This window comes from Labeo rohita, chromosome 24 (genome assembly GCF_022985175.1).
Source record: "Labeo rohita strain BAU-BD-2019 chromosome 24, IGBB_LRoh.1.0, whole genome shotgun sequence".
Lineage (NCBI taxonomy): Eukaryota > Metazoa > Chordata > Actinopteri > Cypriniformes > Cyprinidae > Labeo > Labeo rohita.
The window spans coordinates 30,380,463-30,406,567 of NC_066892.1; the positions used below are offsets into that span (position 1 = coordinate 30,380,463).

Genomic DNA, 26,105 nt, shown 5'->3' on the forward strand with positions numbered 1-26,105 from the left:
TACTGTATCTGTTAAAATACATACTATTCATAACTCCATGATCTCAATTTTCAATGCATATTATACCCTGCATTTTCTATTTGACTATTACAAAAAGTCCAGTTATGTTTTGTTATTTTATTCTGATATAAACTTTTACAATATTCCCTAAAACCGGCATGCATACAAACATACGAACATGCATAAAGTCTTTATTTATTCATAAAATACAAATGTACTCTCAAATTAGGCTTCAGTGAACACTAGCTAATGTTTTTTTTTTTTTTTTTTTTTTTTTTTTAAACAAATGGTTTATAAAAGATATTGGATGAAATGACTAGAGTCTTTAATTCATCGTACCTTTATGTTCCTTTTGGAGCTCAAATGTTTGGTTCCCATTTGTCTACCATTGTATGGGCAAGCATTTCTCTATGACAATATCTTAATTTGTCCTCTAAGAGAAAGTCCTACTGGTTTGAGACAGCATATGGTTGAGTTAAGGATGAGATACTTCTGGACTGATGTTCTTCTTCATCATCTTGGGTCTTCTTCTGCAGTTTTTCCAGTTATTTTAGACACCCCTTTTCTCCATGCAGCTTTGATCCTCTTTTCTGGACTTATTCCAAAAAAGTATCTGAAAAATAAGAGGAGAAAAGCTTCAGAACATATTCTTGTGTATAATTTGATTTGGTCAAATTGAACTTTCTAACTAAAAACTAGCCGATAATTAAAGAAGTCCACTTCCAGAACAACAATTCACAAATAATTTACTCACCCCCTTGTCATCCAAGATGTTCATGTCTTTCTGTCTTCAGTTGTAAAGAAATTATGTTTTTTAAGGAAAGCATTTCAGGATTTTTCTCCATATAATGGACTTGATTGGTGCCCTGATTTTTAACTTCCAAAATGTAGTTTAAATGCAGCTTTAAAGGGCTCTAAACGATCCCAGACGAGAAAGAATCTAGCAAAAAGATTGGTCTTTTTTTTTTTTGGAAAATAAAAATTTGTATACTTTTTAAACACAAAAGTTCATGTAGCACAGGCTCTGAGATGCGTGTTCATGACACTACGTACTATTGAATCACGTCGAAAGGTCACGCTTAACTATAGACCCAGTGTTTACAAAGCGAACATGCAAAGACTAAGAAAGTGCAAGTAAGTCAAACACTGTTTACAAACAAAAAGGTACAATGGTGTCAGACGATTCTGAAGTTATAGGAGAAAAATAAGATGGTGTTTTTCTTCATACTCTATCTTTTTAAGCCGGAGTACACAGACGATGAATTTAGAAGTGATTTATAGTAGTGATGGGAAGTTCGGATCATTTTACCAACTCAGACATTTGAGTCTTGTTCAGCAAAATGAACAAATCTTTTTTCGAGTCATTTCGTTCATTTTAGCAAAATATAATTAAAATGTTACGTGTTACTTCCCTAATACATCTACTGCTTACACAAACGTTGATTACACTACAAACAAGACAAAACTATAATGCTATAAGAAACAGAAAAGATTCATTTATTGTTTACCTGGGTCTTTAGTTTATGATTAGCTCACCTCACCTCTTATCTGACAAGTTTTCAGGTTTGAGTCATTCGTTCATCACGTGACAGCCCCATAAGATGAACGAACAACTCAAAAAACCCGAAGACTCGAAACAGGTGAACTAATTCCAGTACAGAACCTAATAGGATGTTGTGCATGCGCGACTGAATGAATCACTCCCTGAGACGACTCGTTCTTCCCGAGTCACATTAAAGATTTGTTTAAAATGAACAACGACCCATTACTAATTCATAGCATTGTGGACATGCATCCCAGAGCCTGTGCTACACGTGCTTTTGTGTTTAAAAAGTATACATTTTTATTTTTTGAAAAAAAATTACCGATCATTTCGGTCAAAGACCCCTCTTCCTCGTCTGGGATCGTTTAGAGCCCTTTGAAGCTGCATTTAAACTACATTTTGGAAGTTCAAAATCAGGGCATCAGTGAAGTCCATTATATGGAGAAAAATCATTAAATGCTTTCCTCAAAAACCATAATTTCTGTACGCCTAAAGACAGAAAGACATGAACATCTTGGATGACAAGGGGGTGAGTAAATTATTTGTAAATTGTTGTTCTGGAAGTGGAGTTCTCCTTTGACTGAAGCCTCGGAATACACTGCACAAGTCATAGAAACTAATGTAGTAGCTTTGTTTTAGTGAAACAAAATGCAGACATATTCTTACCAAGAAGGATCAAACTAGGAGTCACAGGCAGGTTACCCATTTTCTCAAGGTCAGAAGGAGTGGCAGACATCTATTAGTAAAGAAAACAATTTAAAATCAACAACAACAACAAAACAACAAAAACTAATGTGCTACTTGTTGCAATATTCTACAGAGGCAATAAAACTATTATACTCAGAGTAGAATTCAAAACTGATAATTTTCCTATTTACTTACACGTATGCTGATTTAAACTCTGATGATGCGATAAATGATATTTAACGGAGATGTGATGTCTGTTTGTCCCTACAATGCAAAAGAAAATGGGGACCAAACTTTAATACCAACAGATATACAGTAAATGGAGGATAAAGGTAATTAATTGCATGGTTTAGCCAGTTTTCTAAAGTGATTCAATTTGTTTGGGTGAAAAATTTGTGGTTCTTTGGTCTTTTATTTTGATATCAGACAAAATTACTGGTAATTAATCATACCTTTATGTTCCTTTTGGAGCTTGAAGGTTTGGGTATCACTGGTCTTCCATATGGGCAAAACAGACATCAGTTCTCCAGGACAATATCTTTATTTGTCCTCCAACAGGAAGTCCTATGAGTTTAAGACAGGATAAGGTTGAGTAAATAATAAGATTTTTAGTGAATGATTTCTTGAACAAACAACAGGAAAACTTACATTTTCTTAAAGAATGAGTCATTTGCTTCTCTACAAAGTCAGCCTTTGAACTACAAGGATAAGGAAAACATAATGTAAAGAATAGATAGCTTCTCTAGTTAACTAATTACAGACATCCCACAAACAAAACATTAAAATAAATTCTTTCCGTCCATCTGCTGCTATTTTTGCAATCGTTAGCAGCGCTTTGAACACGTTCACAGTAATCGTGCAAGAATTTTGAATTTTGTTCATACACATGTATCTTTTGCTTAGATGAAGTTCGGAGCATGTTTCAGTTACAGAAATTGTGTAATGGTAATAAATAACAAATAAAATGCAGTCTGAGTATATGCTAATGAGCTAACAATGCTAACAATGCTATCATATCTTACTTGGTTACTGTTCCATGATTAAAACATGCTATCCTTTCATCAAATTATGCTTTGCTGGCTCTTTATAATGTTAATATTTAGAAGTGTACGCGGTAAGATAAAACCAAAAGTGTGGTTGCAAATAACAGCAGCAGAAAATAGCCGGTTTGAACCTCATGCTAAAATTGTAACCACAAAAGAAAAAACAAAAACATCACTTCACAAAACATCATATTTTTACTCAGATAAAGTTTAAGATGTGCGGGTTAGAGAAAAAAAAGTTTCTTACCAGTTGTGTGTTATTGTCACGTCATTCACGCGATCCTAAACCAGAGCACGCGTGAACCTTCACCTGATTAATGATCACGAGCACCTGTGCACCCAATCACCACAACAGTATAAATACTTACCTGTTTGCTTTACTCACCGGCTGGTATCATAGTTCTGCACGTTACCCGTGGATGTACGCTTCTCCATCTGTGGACTTACTTTACACGAATTTCCTGGAGGACTCTGGCTTTGTCGGATCTGTGAAGGAAGGAGGTTTAACACTTTTAAGGGAAGTGACTGAACTGCTCCTGTGGAATGTTTTGTCTGCTGACTGGATACTTACCTGTATCTACTGGAACGGCTGTGAATTACCCGCCCGAAAGACTTCACTACTTACCTGTGTTTCACCGTATCACTTTGTTCTTGCACCTTTGTAAAAATAAACTGTTTAAACGTAATCTCTGCCTCTGCCCTTCTGTACCAGCATGACAGGATACCAGCCCTGACAAAAGAGGATTTATTTTTACAGATTTGAATTCATAATGACCGGAGCCATTACCAAGCAGCAGCGGGCTGAGGATCGGTTGTGCACGCTACATCAGGATGGTCGCCACCTGGAGAAGTACGCGGCGGAATTCTTCGAGCTATCCCGTCAGGTGGGCTGGCCTTTCCCGTATTTGATTTCTCTTTAATTGAAATAATCAATCTCATTCTATATTTGAATGGCTCTAACATTGAAATCAAAGAGGGAAGAAAGAAAGCGTTCCAGTCTTGTCCTATCCCTTCTGAAACCCACGTCACTTTACCAGCTCACCCTTTCAAGATTTCCTGTGGTCACAAATGGGGGTCCTACAATGCTAACCTGGGAACCAAGCTGGTGGACCCAGCAATCTCTTCAGTCCAATCGGCACTGAAATCCGCTAGTCGTCCTCTGAAACCCGCTCACGTCACGTCAGCCAAGCTAAAGCCCATTTACGCCAAGCCTGCCGCTCCAGGGCCTGCGCACGTCAAGCCTGCCGCTCCAGGGCCTGCGCACGTCAAGCCTGCCGCTCCAGGGCCTGCTCACGTTATGGCCGCCCAGCCAGAGCCTGCCGCTCCAGGGCCTGCTCACCGCCCAGCCAGAGCACCCGGCCGAGAAGGCCGCCCAGCCAGAGCACCCAGCCGAGATGGCAGGCCAGCCAGAGCACCCGGCTGACAGGGTCACCCAGCCAGAGCACCCGGCTGACAGGGTCGCCCAGCCAGAGCACCCGGCTGACAGGGTCGCCCAGCCAGAGCACCCTACCGGGAAGGCTATCTCGCCCGAATCCAGTTTCCTCGTCACAGCCAGGAATGCCATTCCATGCGCTAATGAATCCAGTTCCCTCATCACAGCCAAGAGTGCCATTCCATGCGCTAACGAATCCAGTTCCCTCATCACAGCCAAGAGTGCCGTTCCATGCGCTAACGAATCCAGTTACCTCGTAACGGCCAGGAGTGCCGTTCCTGTGTCAGATCAAGTTACAGCTGTATTTCCTGAGTCAAGTCGAGTTGCAGCTGCATTTCCAGAGTCAGGTCAAGTTGCAACTGTGTTTCCCGACTCGAGTCAAGTTACAGCTGCATTTTCTGAGTCAAGTTTCCAAGTCCAGTCAAGTTGCAGCTGTGTTTCCTGAGTCAAGTCGAGTTGCAGCTGCATTTCCTAAGTCAGGTTGCAGCTGTGTTTCCTGAGTCAAGTTACAGCTGCATTTCCTAAGTCAAGTTGCAGCTGCATTTCCTGAGTCAAGTTACAGCTGCATTTCCTAAGTCAAGTTGCAGCTGCATTTCCTGAGTCAAGTCAAGTTTCCAAGTAAAGTTGCAGCTGTGTTTCCTGAGTCAAGTCTAGTTACAGCTGCATTTTCTGAGTCAAGTTTCCAAGTCCAGTCAAGTTACAGCTGCATTTCCTGAGTCAAGTAAAGTTGCAGCTGTGTTTCCTGAGTCAAGTCAAGTTGCAGCTGCATTTCCTGAGTCAAGTCAAGTTGCAGCTGTGTTTCCTGAGTCAAGTCAAGTTACAGCTGTGTTTCCTGAGTCAAGTCAAGTTACAGCTGCATTTCCTGAGTCAAGTCAAGTTTCCAAGTCCAGTCAAGTTGCAGCTGTGTTTCCTGAGTCAAGTCAAGCTGCAGCTGTTATTCCAGAGTCAAGTCAAGCTACAGCTGCTGTTCCTGTGTCAAGTCAAGTTAAAGCTGTGTTTCCCGTGTCAAGTCAAGTCAGAGCTGCTCTTCCTAAGTCCAGTCAAGTTACAGCTGTTGTTCCTGTGTCAAGTAAAGCTACAGCTGTATCTCCTAAGTCAAGCAAGGTCACAGCCGTGGTTCCTGAGTCAAGCAAGGTCGGAGCTGTTGTTCCTGAGTCAAGTAAAGTCCCGGCTGGTCTCTACGAACCAGGTCAAGTCACCGCTGGTCTTCATGTGTCGGGTCAAGTCACTACTGATCTCCATGAGCCTAGTCAAGTCACTGCTGATCTCCATGAATCAAGTCAAGACCAGATCAAGACACAGCTGTTGTTCCAGAGTCAAGTCAAGATACGGCCGTTATTCCAGAGTCAAGTCCAGCACGCCCTCCAGAGCCTGTGCTTCCTCCAGCGCCGCCCGAGCGCCCTCCAGAGCCTGTGATTCCTCCTGCACCGCCCGAGCGCCCTCCTGAGCCTGCTCCTCCAGAGCGCCCTCCTAAGCCTGCGCCTCCAGAGCACTCGCTGGTGACCGCTCCTCAAGAGCATCCTCAAGAGCCTGAAGGAAGGAGGTTTAACACTTTTAAGGGAAGTGACTGAACTGCTCCTGTGGAATGTTTTGTCTGCTGACTGGATACTTACCTGTATCTACCGGAATGGCTGTGAATTACCCGCTCAAAAGACTTCACTACTTACCCGTGTTTCGCCGTATCACTTTGTTCTTGCACCTTTGTAAAAAATAAACTGTTTAAACGTAATCTCTGCCTCTGCCCTTCTGTACCAGCGTGACAGTTATATGATGCCAGTCTGTACAAAGGGCTGACACTCCAGTGGTAACTTGCTGATTAAAACATGGTCACGAATTCAATTTAAATCCCAAAAGGTTAATTGGATGTTGAAACATTAATTTTTAAAAGTAATAAGTACTTTAGAAATAAAACAATAAAAGACAGAGCTGCAAAATGACCTTGTGCAGATAAACCAAAATGTCTTCCCTTCCCTGCATGTACAATGGAAAATATGGTATTATGCTGTTAAACAACAGTGTCATACTGTTGCTGATCAGCATATCCCACAATGCATTGCAAAATACAGTAACTTACTGTTATTATATGAAAACAGCATTTTACTGTTAAATTTCCTTGTAAATTTACAGGAATTTTTTACAGTGTATTGTAAGTCTCATATCTTGCCACGCATGTCACTTTACTTAAAGCATACAAAGACCACTTATAAGTAATAATAATAATATTTCTCAAAGAGCCATAAGATCAGGTATCAGATCAGATGAATTTGTAATATGACATTTGTATTATCAGTTTGATTATTTTGATGGTACATGTCAGTGTCATGAATCCTGTCTGGTCTGCCCGCAACCAGAGGTCGCCTGTGCATCTCACTAACATTTCACATCACACAGACTGTTGCACCACACCCTGGACTACATTCCCCATTACCCATTGCGCTGATTACTCGTACACACCTGTATCCAATCAGATGTGCTATATAAGCCTCAGACTTCCCCTTGTATCTCGCCGAGTATTGGAGTTTTGTATTGGAATATCTTAGTGTGGTTTGTAGTATTGTGTTAGCTTTCCCTAGGTCCCTAGTTCCCTAGTTTCCTAGTCTAGCATTCTCATCTCGTCATCTTGTTTTGTCTGTCTTGCTGCCTGCCCCGTGGATCTCTTGCTCGTTTTTCGGATCACCCTTTTGCCTAGCCCCTTGGATTACGTTCGCCGTTCATCGACCCTCACCTGCTTCACGGACTACTCTTGTGTCTTGCTCCTCATATACCTGTTTGCCACTGTTTCGACCATGCCTGTTTTTGACCTTGTCTTTGTCTGACGTTAATAAAGCCTTGCATTTGGATCCGCCCGCTTCACGTCTCCCGCGCTCCATTACAGTCAGCTAGCAGTTATTATTATTAGTAGTAGTATGCTAAATATATGCTAACACTGTATTTTATGGTTCCCCAAAAGACAAACTGATAATAAGTAACTTTGCAAGTACGTGAACCTGCTACCTAGCCTAACCTTAACCTAAGTCTACAATACTCCAAGGCAGTGGTTCCCAACCACGTTCCTGGAGGCCCCCAAAACTGCACATTTTGCATCTCTCCTTTGTCTGACACACCTATTTCAGGTCTTGGAGTCTCTACTAATGAGCCGATTATTTGAATCAGGTGTGTTCGATTAAGGAGACATGGAAAACATGCATTGTTAGGGAGGCCTCCAGGAATGTGGTTGGGAACCACTGCTCCAAGAAGTGTTAGTTGACATGTAGTTGGAAAATTGCTTATTGTCAATAGACTAGGGGGACCATCAAATATATAATGTAATATAATGTAAAAAAAAAAAAAAATACATGTAATATGATATAGTCCATTATAAATTAAGTAGATTTTACATGCTGTCCATTGTTTGTTATAAGTAATCATAATCTTAAAAGTTATAACCTCAAATACTCAAGTATTATAATGTATTAGAATTGTTATGATTATTCATGAGATGATATAACATACTATAAGGTTTTTTTATAATGCATTATGCATTCATTATAATGCCTTAGAAATACCATTATAATGTATTATAAATAGGGACTTCATAGAAAGTGTTACCAAAAATTCTTAATAAAAAGTAGGATTTTTCTAAGAGTACTGTTAATGAGGAACTATCTTCCATTGTGGAATGGTTTCAATGGAACAAACTTACTCTCAATATAAAAAAATGTAACTTTATGATTTTTTGTAACACTAATAAACATTACCCAATAGAATTATCTAAAATATTCATTAATAGCACTCAAATTGAATTGGTTCAGCATACTAAATTTTTAGGAGTTATTATTGATAGTGGTCTTAAATGGTCTGACCATATCAACTTTGTATCTAAGAGGTCTGCTAAAATGCTGGGTATATTGAGAAAGGTTTGTCCTTTAATTCACTTCTCAGCTTATTTAACCTTATATTATAGTTTTTTGTTCCCATTTATTAATTATTGTAACATTGTTTGGGCAGCTACCTATACTACTTATCTGAAGAAATTAACAGTCATACAGAAGAAATATCTTAAATTTATTTCCCATTCAAATAGATATGCACCCTCAGTGCATATCTTAAACCTTTATAATAAATTTAAAGTTCTTCCTATTGACAAGGTAAATATTTATCAAACATGTTTACTTATGCATAAGTTTATATATAGGAAACAAGATCTTCCAGATACTTTTCAGAATTTGTTTATCCCCACCTCACATGTACACTCATATCAAACTAGACACAGTAACAACACCTTACTCTTACCTTACACACGAACTTTAAGACATCAATTTAATATTTCTTTTAGAGGTCCAAAGCTCTGGAATGAATTAAGTCCATCTTTGCGATCAATGTCTTCTTATTCTGCTTTCAAAAGGCATTTGAAGAGTCTTTTATTGCCAGCCTGAAGCCTTTATGTACTCTTTTCTAGGTATTATTAATCCTTCTGATCGTTGGTTGCTTGCTCTTTCTGCAATTTACCTGGATTGATTATTATTATTTTTTTTTTGTTATTGAATTTGTTGTTTATGCTCTTGCTTTGTTTCATTTGTTGTTTGTTTTTTATTGTTGTTTAGCCTGCATGTCATGAATTAATATGAATAGGAGTGGAACTCTGTACAAGCCTAGAGTGGCTTCGTTCCCTCCTTGCACAGATCTGTATGTGTACTAAATTTGTGCTAAACAAATAAACCTAAACCTAAACCTAGGAGACTTTTATAAAAAAGCTAAAAGCAACTTTCAGTAAAGTCTAAGACTGATTCTTAAGTGATGACTTAAGTGTTGTGAACTAAGGACTACAATGATGTCAACCCAAAATGGCTGCCCTGAACCTCTAAAATAGCCAGTAAGCCTGCTCATGTGGAGTCACTGCAGCACAACACTAATTATTCAATGTAACTACAATAAAATCATTTAATTAAGATAAATAAATCCTTTTCTCTTGGTATGTATGTGGAGACAGGAAGCAGGCGGATCCAAACGCAAAGCTTTATTGAACAAAGACATAGTCCAAACAGCAGGCCGGGTCGAACATCAGCAAACAGGTATATTGGGGCAAGACACAAGAGCAATACCTAGGACAGGCGAGGGTCGATCAATGGCGAACATAATCCAAGGGACTAGGCAAATGGGTAATTCAAAAAGACAGGCTAGAGTTCATTCGAGGGGCGGACAGAGTCCAAAATGACAAGACAAAATGTGAAAGGTTGAAGGCAGACAAGACGATATAACAAGGCAAGGATACAAGACTAGTATAAACCAACTAGAAACACAACTGAACTAGACTAAGAAACTAACAGTGGCTCCGTACAGTAGATAACACAAAGAGAGTGTGAGAACACAATGCAATACTCGGCCCAGAATAGTGAGAAGGGCCTCGTATTTATGCTGTTCTTAATTGGCTGCAGCTGTGAGTGCAGTAAATGAGGTGGAGCATGGGAAAGGTAGTCGGGGTGTGGTGCAACAGTCTGTGTAATGGCAAGGTGATCTCTGGTGGCGAGTGAACCGAAGATCAGGACCAAACTCGTGACAGTATGTCTCCTTGTTTACAGTTGGAACAATGATGTGGACATGAGTTCCATTAACTCCAGGAAAGCCCACAGTCCTCATAAAAGTGGCTTGTTTTTGCAGCATGGTTTGACATTCAGTTGGATGAATGAACAGTCAATGAACTGGCATGTACTGTAGTATTAATGCAATGAAACATGCCAAGTTGTGCGACCTTAATTTGGCCATGCTGTCATGCAAAGAAATTATGAACACATGCAAAAACAAGAGATGACCAATGAAATACTAATAACTCATTATGTCGTAGTCAATGTCATAGTTGCCAATTTAGTGACAAGTGTTTAGTGACTTCCTCACCCCTTTTGAGACTTTCACTATGTCATCACCGGTGCATTGCTGCATTTTCCCAATTTTCCAGCGAAAAAAAACAAACATATTTACTATTTTTATTTCTGCAGTTAGAGCATTAATTTGTACAGTTAAGTTTCTTACTTGGTAATTTACAAAAACAACTGCTTGATTATCAAGTTTGTATCGTTTTATCAGTTCTGTATCATTATATAACTGCAATATGTCATATATTCATTGGAAACTGTATGTCTCCTCCTTTTTGCTGCCATGTTGTTACTCCTAACTAGGTTAGTAGACTTCTCCAGCTATCTTAAAAAATGTAAAAGCTGAGACCTAGTCTTAACACTTATGAACCTTTTTTAATCACTCTTATTCTTAAGTCTAGGAATAAGAATAAAATTACACCGTTTTTAGAATTTTGATACACTTAAGACTAAAATTTTACTCTAAGCGGCTTTATATATGTATGTATAAAGCTTCACAGTTTCCACTAAAGCTGTCACAGAGAGTGCCTCCGTAGCTTCCCCTTCGGGCCATCAGAGGGCTCCATCACCGGAATTTTGATAATCCTCACACACTACATTTGCCATAAGCCCCGCACCTGGCACTGATCACCTCTGACACCTGGACCTCTGTCACGTGTTCAAATTCAAATTTATTTGTATAGCGGTTTTCACGACACATATCGTTGCAAAGCAGCTTTACACCAAATTAACGTTTTTACAATATATGTAGTAGTAGCTTACTAGTGGTGACTATGTCAAGTTGATATGGCAGAGATGTATGGTAAAGATCAATTAATGATGTAATCAAACAGACAAAGAACACTATACATTTGTAGCAGAATTTGGTAGTGCTGTATGTTGTTTCAGGGTTGGTATCATCTGAAGTCCTCTGAGGGGTTGGCATCATCTCTTCTTAAGTGTTCTGGATCCAGACTGGAGCTTGTGAATTCCTAGTTACCACGCGATGTCAATCCCATGGCAGAAACAGAGAACAAATAGGAACATAATTAGTGTAGCTGCTGTTCAAACTAAGCAAAGAAAGATTTGTTCAACCAGAGCTAAAAGATTAATAATGAACTTTTGATCAGATATAACTGCAGGAAAAGTTTATGAGATGCATTATTTGAATGCTTGGCTAAAAAGATGTGTCTTTAATCTAGATTTAAACAGAGAGAGTGTGTCTGAACCCCGAATGTTATCAGGAAGGCTGTTCCAGAGTTTGGGAGGCAAATGCAAAAAAGCTCTACCTCCTTTAGTGGACTTTGCTATCCTAGGAACTACCAACAGTCCAGAGTTTTGCGACCTTAGGGAGCGTGATGGATTGTAGTGTGGTATAAGACAAGTTTGGTATGCAGGAGCTAAACCGTTAAGTGCCTTATAGGTTAGAAGTACTATTTTATAGCTGATGCAGAACCAAATAGGTAGCCAGTGCAGAGACTGTAAAATTGTGTTAATATGATCATATTTTCTTGACCTGGTAAGGACTCTAGCAGCTGCATTTTGGACTATCTGTAGCTTGTTTATTGAAGATGCAGGACAAAATGCTGTTTTTGTAACATGAGAAATATGATTTTCAAAAGACAAGTTGCTGTCTAATATAACACCCAGGCTTTTGACTGTAGTGGAAGTAACAGTACATCCGTCTAGTTGTAAATTGTAAGTCAAAAGATTCTGTGTACTGTTTTTTGGTCCAATAAGTAATATTTCTGTCTTGTCTGAATTTAATAGCAGAAAATTATTGGTCATTCAATCTTTTACATTTTTAACACACTCTGTTATATGTACTTCGATAATTTATACATTTCATCTGGTCTTGTTGAGATATATAGTTGAGTATCATCAGCATAACAATGGAAACTAATCCTGTGTTTTCTAATAATATTACCAAAGGGCAACATGTATATTGAAAATATTAGGGGACCTAGGACAGATCCTTGTGGCACTCCATACTTTACTGGTGATAACTGAGGTGACTCCCCATTTAAATAAACAAAGTGGTAGCAATCAGACAGGTAGGATCTAAACCATCTTAAAGCCTGCCCTTGGATACCTGCATAATTTTGTAGTCAATCTATTAGTATGTCATGATCTATAGTGTCGAATGCAGCACTAAGATCAAGTAAAACTAGCAATGACATGCAGCCTTGGTCTGACACAAGTAGCAAGCCATTAGTGATTTTAACAAGTGCAGTTTCTGTGCTGTGATGGGGCCTGAAACCTGACTGAAATTCTTCATAGATATCTTTTTTTTTTTTTTTTGCAAGAATGAGCACAGTTGAGCAGATACAACTTTTATAATGTCTAAAATTTTAGACATAAATGAAAGATTAGAAATGGGTCTGTAATTTGCCAGTGTCTTTTGGTGTTTTGAGTTGTGTCTTCATTATGGTTTTCCCCTGACCTAGTTTCCTGTGTTCCTGATTCTCATTCCATTCACCTGTCCCTTGTTAATTATCCTCATTAGTCCCTTGTGTAAGTTAAGGCAAGGCAAGGCAAGTTTATTTATATTGCACATTTCATACACAAAGGTAATTCAAAGTGCTTTACATAAAAGGAAGTAGAATAATCATAAAAAAACAATATTATATTAAAACAATAATGAAAACAATAATCACAAAAAAGGAAGTAGAACAATCATAAAAACAATGATCACAACAATAAAACAAAAAATGTAAAATGTAAAAACTGATTGATTTAATGATTTAAAAATAATTTAAAAATTGATTTAAAATAAATTTAAGACAGTTAAAAACAGAAAATGATTATACATAGTGCAATCAGTTCGGACAAAGCACAGTGCTCATTCAGTAAATGCACAGCTAAACAGATGAGTTTTGAGTCTAGATTTAAATGTAGTTAACGTTTTAGCAAGTTAGTACTTATAGCCCTGTCCTTCCATAGTTTCTTTGTCCTGTCTTTGTTGTGATTTAAGCGGTTGTTTTCTCTGGATTTATTAAATATTCTGTTTGCATGGACTTTCTGCCTCCTTTGTGTTTCTCACCCAAACAACGCATAACAACCCCGTTCACCCGGCTATTTATAGCACGCTCTGCCCCTGGGTCCTTTGTGAATCTTGTTTTGCCACGGTGAACATTACTGAACGTTTATTTCTATCTTGTTTTGGACTGTCTTTGTTACTACCCTGCCTGCCCTTCGTTTACGGACTATTGCTATCGTTTTGGACTACTGTTGATATCACTACCTGCCCCGACCTTTCACTCGTCTAATGTTCACGATTCTGTTTGCCCTGCTCTGCTGCTTTGCCTGTGTTCTGACCCCTGCTTGTATGATAACGATACCAATAAAGCTGCTAATGGATCCCAGTCGTAGGGATGAATCATTACAGAAGACTTCGCCGCAACATGATCCACCAGCGATTTATCATCTCTCGTCAGAACTTTCTGCTCAGGCGTCTCAGCGCACTGTGCATCACCACCAACTGCAGAAACTTAGCACTCTCACGGAGGAATTAGTCAAAACGCTGCAGGCTCTGCGCATCTCCCAGCCTGAGCCCGCAAATCCACCAACGATCCTCCCCATCCCGGCGTTGTCACCGCATACATCCAGCGTGAGTCCTCGCCTGGCGTTCCCCCGAAAAATATGACGGGTAATCCTGCTCAATGCTAGGGCTTTTTGCTTCAAAGTACCGTGTTTGTTAACCAACAGCCCACTCTGTATGCCACTGATGAAGGGAAAATTTCGTTTGTTTGTTCATTGCTCACAGGGAGGACTTTGGAGTGGATGATGGTGGTATGGAAAGACTCGCCATTCCCCACGTTTGAGGTTTTTCTGAAACATTTTCGGGAGGTCTTTGATCATTCTAAGGATGGCAAGAGCACGGGTGATCACTTGCTGGCATTAACCCAGAGGAGGAGGTCCGCTGCAGAGTACACTCTTACTTTTCGTACCCTTGCTACTCAGACTACGTGGGTAGATGATACCCTGAAGGTACTTTTCGTAGGGGCTTAAATTACGATCTTCAGACTGAGTTAGCATGCAGAGACGAGAGGAAAACGCTAGACCAATTCATTGAGCTTCCCATCCAGATCGATAACCTTGTCAGATCATGTCACCCTGTGACGATCCTCTCCAGCAGTAACCTCTGACCACCCCGAACCCATGCAGGTTGACACCTACCATATCTCTCTGGAGGAAAGAGAGCGACACATCTCCTTACGGCTTTGTCTCTATTATGGCGAGCCCGGCCACATGATGGCGTCCTGTCCGTCTTGATCTCGCCGTGAGCCCGCAGTCCCGGTGAGCGTACCTATTTTAGCCCATAATGGATGTCTACAGTGGACATAAGTGATGCACTGCAGTGTTTATGCTTCTGTCTACATTGGATGTGTCCACCGCGTAAGGCAGAGTTGCCATTAATAAAGGATGCCACATTCTCCTTCTCTGTACTCTTTTTCTAACTAATCTTTTTGAATGATCATATTGAAGAGTCCAAATTAGGCAGCTAAAAACTATATAAACACTATAGAAGCAAAATGGTTAAATCTAGGATTTTTTTTTTTTGTCCTCATGTTTGTGGCCTCTCACATTTTGAAGATTTTCTAAGATTAAAAAAAAAATTTAGTGTGTACTCAGCTGTCACATTTATTAACTCTTTTGTTGTGTTTTGTTTCATATAGAATATGTCTTCTGTATTGGTTTAGTCCTTTTGTGTTGGTTCCTTCCAGTTCCTGTTTGTCCTTATTTGGTTGTATTCCAGTTCTCATTTAGTTCATTATCAGTTAACTCTCATCACCTGTTTGCCCCTTGTGAGCTAAACTATTTAACGTCTTCTTTCTGTTCATTTGGCTGTCGGTTATTGTTTAGAGTCACATGTGTTTGTTACCTGGAGTTATTATCTTTCATGTATTGTGTGAATTATAATTAAAGACTTTTTGTGAATTATCTTCATCGTCATTGCCCTCCTTAGTGAAACTGTGACACCAGCATTATAAATATATTTGCAGTTATATATATATATAAATACAATATATTACTGATTGTTGAGATAAGGGACAAAACATGTCCTAAGCAAAAGCCCTCTTTATGAAGAAATTTATCAAAATAAAACTACTTAAAGTTAAATCAAAAGCAAATTTGTATACTTAAGGCATCCATTGCATTTATTTTTAAATAATTTCTTTAGTATTATTCTAAATACATGCTCTACATTTGGAAATGCATGTAATTTAACCAGTCCTCAGCATGAGGTCTCAATGTAAAATTACCAAACAAAGGCTTAAAAAGTGCAACAAATGCAAAAATGTATATATATATATTGTATCGAAAGGCAGAGATCTTTAATATATTACACGATACAAAAAGTAAATCTTAAACTATATTACCGATAAAAAAAAATCAAAGTTGTGTCCTTACTTTGCGTCAACTCTGTCAGGATTTATTATAATTCTGAATAAATCAGGTAATGTCAACTCTGAACTACCCTTTCTGTTTCCTGCTCATTGTGAATCTCACAGTAGGACACACAGTAATGGAACTTTTGTATTTTTAAAATATTTTATACAAACAATATTAGTCTCTACAAAAAAAGTCTCTTTGGTCACAGCTTTAACATGTCAGCTCTGTCATCCCAGTGTAATAGTTTATGTAAATAGTTTTTGTTTGTTTTTTTGTTTATTTGTTTGTTTGTTTATTAATGCAGCCACAACTGAAGAAAAAACAACCATGTACAACACATGGTTAATGTGCAAAAATATTCCATTTTGTCAGCTTTATCAGACATCAGTTCTGTCAGGTTTTGTGTCTGACAGTCTTGACTTCTAAGCTGACGGAGTTGACAAATGCTCATAAAACTCTTTATATAGTGATATATGTTTTGCATATGGGGAATTATTCTAATGTCATTTCATGGTTTTATTTACATATATATTTGGCCTGATTTACATGCCTTATTTATTTATTTTACAACCTTTCACTCACATGAGATCAAAGCAGTGGTAAATCCTGATGTAAAGGACTTCATAGAGTGCAAACATACTAGCTGACCACAGCATTGATTTGTTCATAGAATTGTTCATAGATTGAAAACTGAAAAAAAGAGTATACAATGTATTTCATCACTTCAGTTTCTTTACTGAACACAGTTATTACATAATTGAAGACTTCACACTGTTCACATTGGGTGGATCAAATTAAATGAAATATATTCAGCCTCTACAGGCCAACTATTATGGTTACGATAGATAGTCAATAGTGTATGATCTATGTGTATAATCTGCTCCATTTTCTTGCAACAGTGCAAGTGTGAAGCTTTACAATTTGCATTTTAATTCAGCTAAGTTCACCAGACTTGAACTTTGGAATCATCTAAAAGATCATTCATCATCTTATCTTCGCATGCGCTTATGTTTCCAGTGTCCAGCATTCACATGCATTGGAAGTGAATGGAACCTGAAGTGTAGTGTGTCCGCCCGTTAGGGTACCATTTGGGACAGGGCCATATTTGCCGCTGCGTCATACACTGAGATAAACAAGCTTCTTCTTGTCTCTTCTTGATATAGGGTGCGTACAATTTAGGCCTGCAACAAGAAGTGGGGTGTTCTCTCTTCCAATCATTGAAGCAGAATTGACTAAGCATTGGATTGTTCACCAGTAATAGGGAACGTGAGCTGGGTTTAGACTGTCATGAGACAATAGTTTTACCCTGTTGATGTCCGTGTTGTTGCAAAAGTAACCCTTCTCAGTGTGCAAGGAATAGACATTTGGTGTTTGTGCTTGTCTGAGGAGCCACTGGTGGAATTAAATGCAACCATACAGAGTGTCAGTGGTTTCTCTCACACCAAGATCAGTTGTGCAAGGTTTCTCTCTCACTGCTTTTTAAGCAGAGGAGGGGACATTTGTTGAACTTTATTTAACCAGGCAGATCATTTTCTTCAAATTGGGCTGTCCAGTCCTGCTCCTTCCTGGAGAAACTTTCTGCACAACACCTGCCTGGATGGTTCTAGTAATCTGTACCTTGATTAGCTAGTTAGTTCCGGTACAGTATGTTTTATTAACACTGGCATTACTTCATATTAATTACTTGTTTACTGTTGAATGTAACCCTAATCCCAGCCCACTCTGATGGATTTAAAACTTACTCTACCATCTCTCCATCACTAGAATGTTAACTGAAATATCACATGTACATCAGCAAGGTGTCAATTTAAAGGTTTGATTTTTATCTGAAAATCTGTTCATTTTAAATCATTTTCTTATTGGTAATACAGTACTTTCCTAATGCATTTCCTGTCAGATGTAAGAATGATATTTAGCACAATTTTACATTTAAACATTCAGATCTAAAATGACAAATGAAAGTTCTATCTTTATGTGTCACATGATGATGTGAATGACAAAAATGCACTATTAAAGTATCACACATTTGTACTTAAAACTGGGAGAACTTGTGAGCGTGCACACGACTGATGCTGCGAAAAGTAAGTTACTAATGTTGAATTTTAGGATTAAATATTGTAACTGAACATCATTGTCACGAATTCAGCCTCTGTGGCTCCCTCCGATCACCACCAGAGGGAACCGTCACCGGAGTACTAGTTGCAATTCGGACTCCATTTCCCATAACCCTGTACCTGGGGCTGATCACCTGCACAGGTGTCAGCCATTTCATGAACTATAAATAGCACGCTCACGCTCACCTATTCGCAAAATCTTGTTTTGATATTGCTGACATTTCTGAGCGTTTATACCCTGTTTGATCTCTTGAGAGAGTAGTTACTTCAGCTCCGACAAGGCAAGAACACCGCGGCTGACTTTGCTCTAACGTTTCGCACGCTGGCTGCGCAGACCGGGTGGCCGGATGATCCCCTCAAATTGCTGTTTCGCAAAGGTCTAAACGCCGAACTACAGTCTGAACTTGCCTGCCGGGATGAGGGGAAATCCCTGGCACAATTCATCGATCTGGCTATTCGAGTTGACAGTCTCCTTCGGTCACGTCGTCCTCGTCAATCACTTACTCCGTCCGTCTCGATCAGCGCACCTCAGCTGGAGAATGAACCCATGCAGCTGGGAGTTACTCATATCAGCTCGGAGGAGAGGGGAAGGCACATACAGGGAAACCTGTGTCTCTACTGTGGTCTGCCCAGACACATGAGATCATCCTGCCCAACGCACCTTGCCCGTAAAACTGCTGTGGTGAGTTCTGGTTCTCATTCATCTACCTGTATAGAAATTCCTGTAATACTAAACTTCAGGAATAAAACTGTGCAGACCGTAGCTCTTGTTGATTCCGGCACTGCTGGTAACTTCATTGACCGTGACTTTGCTAGAACTCATTCCATTCCCCTTGTTCCTTGTGTGTCTCACTTGGCAGTGGCAGCAGTAGACGGGTGACCCCTGGGCTCCGGGCAGATCCAGCACACTACCGATGATCTCACTCTGTTCTCTGGGGCTCCCCACACCAAGACAATCCGCCTGTTTGTCCTACCCACCTCTCAAACTCCCATCATCCTGGGCTTCCCCTGGCTGGAAAGACACAACCCGACTATCTTCTGGACCGAGAAACAAATTCTGCGATGGTCTGATACCTGCCTCAAACACTGCCTCACTCCCTTACCACCCAAAACGGAGGTTGACAACGCAAGTTACCCAGGGAGTATTGGGATCTCGCTGAGGCGTTCAGCAAGGTCAAGGCCTCGCAACTGCCCCCTCATCGCTCCACCGACTGTGCTATAGATCTGCTGCCGGGCTCTCATCCTCCCAAGGGACGTGTATTTCCCCTGTCACAACCTGAGTCTGCCGCCATGAAAGCGTACATCGACGAGGAATTAAAGAAGGGCTTCATCCGTCCGTCCACTTCTCCCGCGTCTGCTGGTTTCTTCTTCGTCAAAAAGAAGGATGATATTGATTACCGAGGGCTTAACGAGATAACTGTCAAGTTTCGCTACCCGCTCCCTCTCGTTCCAGCATCCCTAGAACAACTGCGGAGGGCAAGGTTCTTCACAAAGTTGGACTTGCACAGCACGTACAACCTCATCCGCATAAGGGAGGGTGACGAGTGGAAGACGGACTTCTCAACTACTACTGGCCACTACGAGTACCTCGTGATGCCCCTCCGGGTTGGTAAATAGCCCTTCCGTGTTTCAAGCTTTCATTAATGATGCCTTCAGGGACATGTTCAACCGATGGGTCATTGTCTATATTGACGACATTCTTATCTACTCCGACTCCTTCCACGATCATGTCAGTCATGTCCGTTCAGTCCTTCAACGCCTCATGCAACACCAACTGTACGCCAAATTAGAGAAGTGCGAGTTCCACCAGACCAAGGTATCATTCCTGGGGTACATAATCAGTTCAGAGGGTGTCGCCATGGATGACTCGAAGGTGCAAGCTGTTGTAAACTGGCCACAACCCACCACAGTCAAGGGACTACAACGCTTCCTCGGATTTGCTAACTTTTACCGCCGCTTCATCCGCAACTTCAGCTCCATCTCCGCACCTCTAACGTCTATGATCAAGGTGGGGAGACAGCGGCTCTCCTGGTCTACATCACCCTGACCCAGACTGGGAGTTCATTGTGGAAGTGGACGCCTCAAGCACAGGTATTGGCGCTGTACTCTCTCAAAGACAGGGCAATCCTCCCAAAATGTATCCTTGCGCCTTCTTCTCACACAAACTCACCCCCACTGAACGGAACTATGATGCCGGCAATCGGGAATTACTGGCCATGAAAGCCGCCTTTGAGGAGTGGCGGCACTGGTTGGAGGGGGCAAAACATCCATTCAGTGTTCTCACAGACCACCGCAACCTAGAGTACCTCCGCTCAGCCAAACGACTTAACCACAGGCAGGCCAGGTGGGCTCTGTTCTTCACTCGGTTCAATTTCTCAGTCACCTACTGTCCGGGCTCCCAGAACACCAAAGCCGACGCGCTATCACACCTTCATGATACAGATGCATCTCCTTCCACCAATGAACCCGTTCTCTCACCCAGTATCATCGTAGCACCTGTTCAATGGGACATTTCCACTGAAATCTCCGAGGCTCACCTCACTGACCCTCCTCCAGCAGAGTGCCCACCTGATCGCACCTATGTTCCACTGGCTCTAAGACAACGACTCCTTCAGTTAGTCCATGCCACGCCCAGCTCAGGTCACCCTGGCATCACGGCTACCATCCAGCTCCTTACCAACCGTTACTGGTGGCCCACACTTCAACATGACACCACTTCCTTTGTGAAGAACTGTACTGTCTGCAATACATCCAAATCCACTCACCAGCTCCCTGCCGGCCTTCTCCAACCTCTGCCCATACCTCGACGGCCCCGCTCACACATTGCCATCGACTTTGTCACCGATCTGCCACCTTCTTCAGGGTATACTACCATCCTTACGGTCATCGACCGCTTCTCAAAGGCCTGTCGCTTCATCCCTCTACCCAACTGCCATCCGCTCTTGAAACTGCTGAGGCATTGTGTGACCAGGTCTTTCGCTTCTACGGTCTCCCTGAGGACATCCTCTCAGACCGTGGTCCCCAATTTACCTCTCGTCTCTGGGCATCCTTCTGCAAACTGCTTAACATAAACGTCAGCCTCACATCAGGTTACCATCCTCAGTCCAACGGCCAGGCCGAAAGACTTAATCAGGAACTCACCCGCTTCCTCAGATCATACTGCCAACGAAACCAGTCTGACTGGAGCCGCTACCTACTTTGGGCCAAGTAGGCTCAGAACTCCCTCCGTAAGCCCGCAACCAATCTCACTCCCTTCCAGTGCATCCTAGGATTTCAACCACCACTATTCCCCTGGTCTGGCGAGCCCTCTGAACTCCCCGCCGTCGACTCCTGGCTCCGTCGGAGCAAGGAGACATGGGACCAAGCTCACGTGCACCTTCAGAGAGTAGTTCGTCACACCAGGGAGCAGGCTGACCGCCACCGTCGTCCCAACCCCGTCTATCGCCCTGGTCAGTGGGTTTGGCTATCAACCCGGGACCTCCGTCTTCGACTACCGTGCAGGAAGCTCAGTCCCAGGTACGTGGGTCCGTTCAAGATACTTAGACAGATTACTCCGGTTTCATGTAAATTGGCCTTACCTCGCAATTATCGTATCTCACCCACTTTCCATGTCTCTCTGCTCAAGCCCGCTGGTGGACCGAGAGGAGTGGAGGACCAGGAGGAGGCTGGTGACCAGAGTACCCCTCCACTCATCATCGATGGCGAGGAGGTTCACCAGGTCTACAAAATCCTGGATTCACGGCGCCAAGCCTGAAGTCTCCAGTACCTGGTGGACTGGGAGGGGTACAGACCGGAGGAACGCTCTTGGGTCAAGTCTTGACCCAAGAAGTCTTGTTTTGCTATTGCTGACATTTTTGAGTGTTTATACCCTGTCTGATCTCTTGTTGCCGACTGATTGCCTTTATACTCTGTCTGTCTGCCGCCTGCCTGTGACCCTCTGCTACGGTTGTTTGGATTTACGTCGTTTGTCGGCTGCCTGCCCCGATCTCTCGCCTGGACTCTGTTTCTGTCTCTGGATTGTCTGCATTGCTCTGTTTGCCCTTGTGAGACCCTGCTTGTTTTGTTTATGAGCTTGACTTTAATAAAGTTGCATATGGATCCTACTCACGCTGACTCCTTGTCACAATCATATTTAGGTCAGAACTGTCAGTTGCTTGTGAACTAAATCTGCTGTAAATGGTGATCTGTTTAAGCCCACTGAAATGCTTGAATGCAGACACATAAAACATCAGTGTCTTAATGTTTTAGATCCAGAAATGAAGCATTAAAAAAACACACATTAAATAAAATAAGTCATACACATTCATATTCCCCGCTGCTGTAACATTAGCAGTTTTATTAAAATGCTAAACATTTAGCCCTATGTGACGTCTGTTTTTATATTATTTATCAACAGTATAATTTTTTGTATTGTTTGGATCAACTACCCAAGTAGACAGATATGAATCTTTATTCATAACCATACTGAAAATAAGTAAATATTGTCCAAATATTTTTATTCAACCACCTAGATAGATTACATCTGAGGAAAACAGAAGGATGTGATGTTCAGGACATGGTAAGTATGCTCTCAGAAAAAAATGGTACAGTTCTGTTGCTGGGCGGTACCCTAAGGTACAAAAGTGAAAAGGTACATCTTTGTACTTTACCTACCCCTAAACAGTACATATTAGTACCTTAAAGGTATGTTTTAGTACTTTGAAAGTACATATTGGTACCTTAAAGGTATATATTGGTACCTTACAGGTACATATTAGTACTTTAAAAGTACATATTTGTACCTTTTCATTTTGTACCTTAGGGTACCGCCCCAGCAACAGAACTGTACCTTTTTTTCTGACAGTGTACAGTAATTATCAAAGTGGGAATTGGTGCCCTTTGGAGGCATTTGGCCAGGGGTGTTTTTACACCACAGACAATGTTTCAGAAGAAAAAAATCATTATAAAAATACAATTATATTTTCCTTAAAATGTTCATTTTTTTCTTACTAGTTTCTTTGACCAAATTAGATGGTCAGATCTGTTTTCTCTCAGGTACATCGCAGTGTAAGCTAACTACATCACTCTCGTCAATGTAGACAAGATCAACAACCAAAATATATCTCCACTCCATATAGTGGTTATGTTGGGAAAATCCCAGGTATTTTGAGCAGTAGGATTATAAAAAATATGTGCTAATATAAAATAAATTAAGTAGCCTATATAAAATGGCTAAATAAATCTCTCAGTATTTTTGTACTTAAGTACATAAAAAAGTAAGTACTTTTGTGCTTTCACTTGAGTAAAATTGAAAAAGGAGTATGTGTACATTTACTGGAGAAATATTTTATTATACGTATTTGTACTCAAGTACTTGATTTGTGCACTTCATCCACCACTGTATAAGGTCTATCTTTAAAGGTTCTCTACAGCACCTCAATCATCAAATGGTGCTACATATCTAACCATAAGAACCATTCTCCTTCTTAGGATTAGATATGTTACTACACATTTTTACTACAATGGCACACTGGCAAACAAAAGTTTTTATGCTTTTTTAGATCAAAAGTCTTGTGTGGGGGGCCTGGAATATTTCCTTATAGGGGGGGCCTTGGGGCAAAAAGGTTAAGAACCACGTTATCTTCAGGAAATACAATGTACTTTAATGTTGTTTTTTAATCATTTACCCAACTAAACTAGAGACTAAGAGAAAGTTAGAGAACCAAAACCACCCCAAAGAACCGCTGAAGAACCACTTTTGTGTGTGTGTTCATGTGGTCAATAGGACTTTTGTAAAATGTTCTTATATACTTTTTATTAAAGCCACACAGCTTGTGTTCATGACCTATCAAAACTGGTCTGAATCATCGAGTAATGATTATAAAGGAAAATGATTTATCGGTTCCACTCCCTATATTATACTGTACCATCAAAGTTTATTGCAAGAACAGTGTGTATAAAAGTCTACACACCCTATAAAAATGTCAGCTTTCTGAGATGTAGAAAAAAAAATGTAGAAATGGATCCAAGTAAAATCTTGTCAGATCTTTTTCCACATTTAATGTAATATTAAATGAATGTAACAAACAAATATAAACTTTAAAGGAAAATAAAAATAAAAGAAATATCTTCATGCAGCATGTTTGTATCTCTTCTAGTGCTGATCCTGTTGATCGTGGCAATGCGACACAGACGAAAAACACCTCTTTTCCTTGAGGATGAACGTGATGTGAGGGAGAATATTGTTCGGTATGATGATGAAGGAGGAGGTGAAGAAGATACAGAAGCTTTCGATATGGTCACCCTGCGTAATCTGAATATTGTACGTGATTCAAAGGTCCAGGATGTCAGTCCAGAAACAGCCTCTGTCTACCCATACTCAACTTCAGCTACCTCCAGGACATCTTATAAAATGCTTCCTGACAACATTGTCTTTCAAGAATTTATCTGGGACAGGCTGAAAGTAACTGATGTGGATCCCTCAGCACCACCCTACGATTCTCTGCAAACGTATGCTTTTGAGGGAAATGGCTCTGTAGCAGAGTCTCTAAGCACACTGGAATCGCCCAGTTCAGATTCAGAGCAGAGTTATGACTACCTCAGCAACTGGGGGCCACGCTTCAGAAAACTGGCAGACCTATACGGCAATCTCGAAGGAAGCAGTATTTTCTCCTAGCCTTTCCTTCATGGAGAACACTGGCCTATAAATATTTGAGAATGTAACAACTGTTATTGTACTAAATGCATAAAGGCAATGTGTAAGGTCTGTGTTTTGTTTGTTGGCTTCATCAGATTTGCAGAATAACTCTAATGAAACAAAATCATGATACCAGGGTTTGATTTGGTAGGTGTACCACAGGGTTCCTCAGATCTGCCCATGGCCCTGCAGAGTTCAGCTCCAATCTTAATCAAAGACACCTGAACAAGCTACTGAAGGTCTTCAGATTCCAAACACTCTATTAGATCCAAACAAAAATCTCAGTTGGACACACAGTGATCCACCTTTTCTGAAATGTTCAAATATTGGTGTATGGGGCTAGGGGTCTCCAGCGGACCAAATAACCTTATCTGCAGCAATCTCAAATAAAACAATAAAACAATTTCAATTCAATTTCAATTTCATTCAAATAAAACAATTTAAAATCTACATTCTACAAAAATCTATATTTCATTTAAATATGCCTGGTATAACCCCTTTTTTTTTAATTATAATTCTAACTATTCTTTAAATATCTTCTAATTAAAACAATAATGCTAAGTATTAAATGTAAGAAAAAAATAAATGTATTATTTATTTACTTTCTTATTTACTTACTGTACTTACCTACCTTCCTACCAGACTTTGTATAGAGAGTTTGTATATCAGCACAATCATCCACAATCTCTGTCTGCTAGCCGGCTTTGGGAAAGAGTGAAACAGAGTAACATTGTGTATCATAATGTACAAGGTTTAAATACATTTAAATAGATAGTAAATAGTAAAAATGTCTATGATTCATTACATTATTTGATATTACTCTTGATATAGCTCTGAAAGACACACAGAGCCAGCAACTGTGTTCGCATTCATTCATTCAGACTTTGTATATAATAATTTGAGACGTTAATGTAAATATGATGCCTTCCCTTATCTATCAAACACGAGGAGTGACTGTCTCTGCTGAATATTTTCTCTATTATTCTGTAGAATTCATCATTTGTTTTGAAGCCATTATCCGTGCCTTTCTAATAAAGTATTCAACTTTGGGCATATCCCCATACAGGACTCTGTGAGCATGGACATTGCAACATACATCGTGAGTTTATAGAGTGCTGCTTGAAAGTTTGTGAACCCTTTACAATTTTCTATATTTCGCAATAAATATAACACAAAACATCATCAGATTTTGACATAAGTCCTTAAAGTTGACAAAGAGAATCCAATCAAACAAACAAGACAAAAATATATACTTTGTAATGTAGTTATTGAGAAAAATGATCCAATGTTAAATATTTGCGTGGTGCAAAAGTATGTGAATCTTTGCTTTCAGTACCTGATGTGACCCCTTTTTAAAGCAATAACTGCAGGTAACGTTTTTTGTA

At 40.2% G+C, this 26,105-nt stretch overlaps 1 protein-coding gene across 1 annotated transcript in view; it reads left to right on the forward strand.

Moving 5' to 3' along the window:
- The window catches only part of LOC127155422 (cadherin-7), a 143,055-nt gene extending 117,491 nt beyond the window's left edge, over positions 1-25,564 (forward strand). Inside the window, exon 12 of the mRNA XM_051097605.1 lies at positions 24,182-25,564. Coding sequence (XP_050953562.1) covers positions 24,182-24,699 — 518 coding nt within the window. The 3' untranslated portion in view covers positions 24,700-25,564. The remainder of the gene's footprint in view (positions 1-24,181) is intronic.
- The last annotated feature ends 541 nt before the right edge of the window (positions 25,565-26,105 follow it).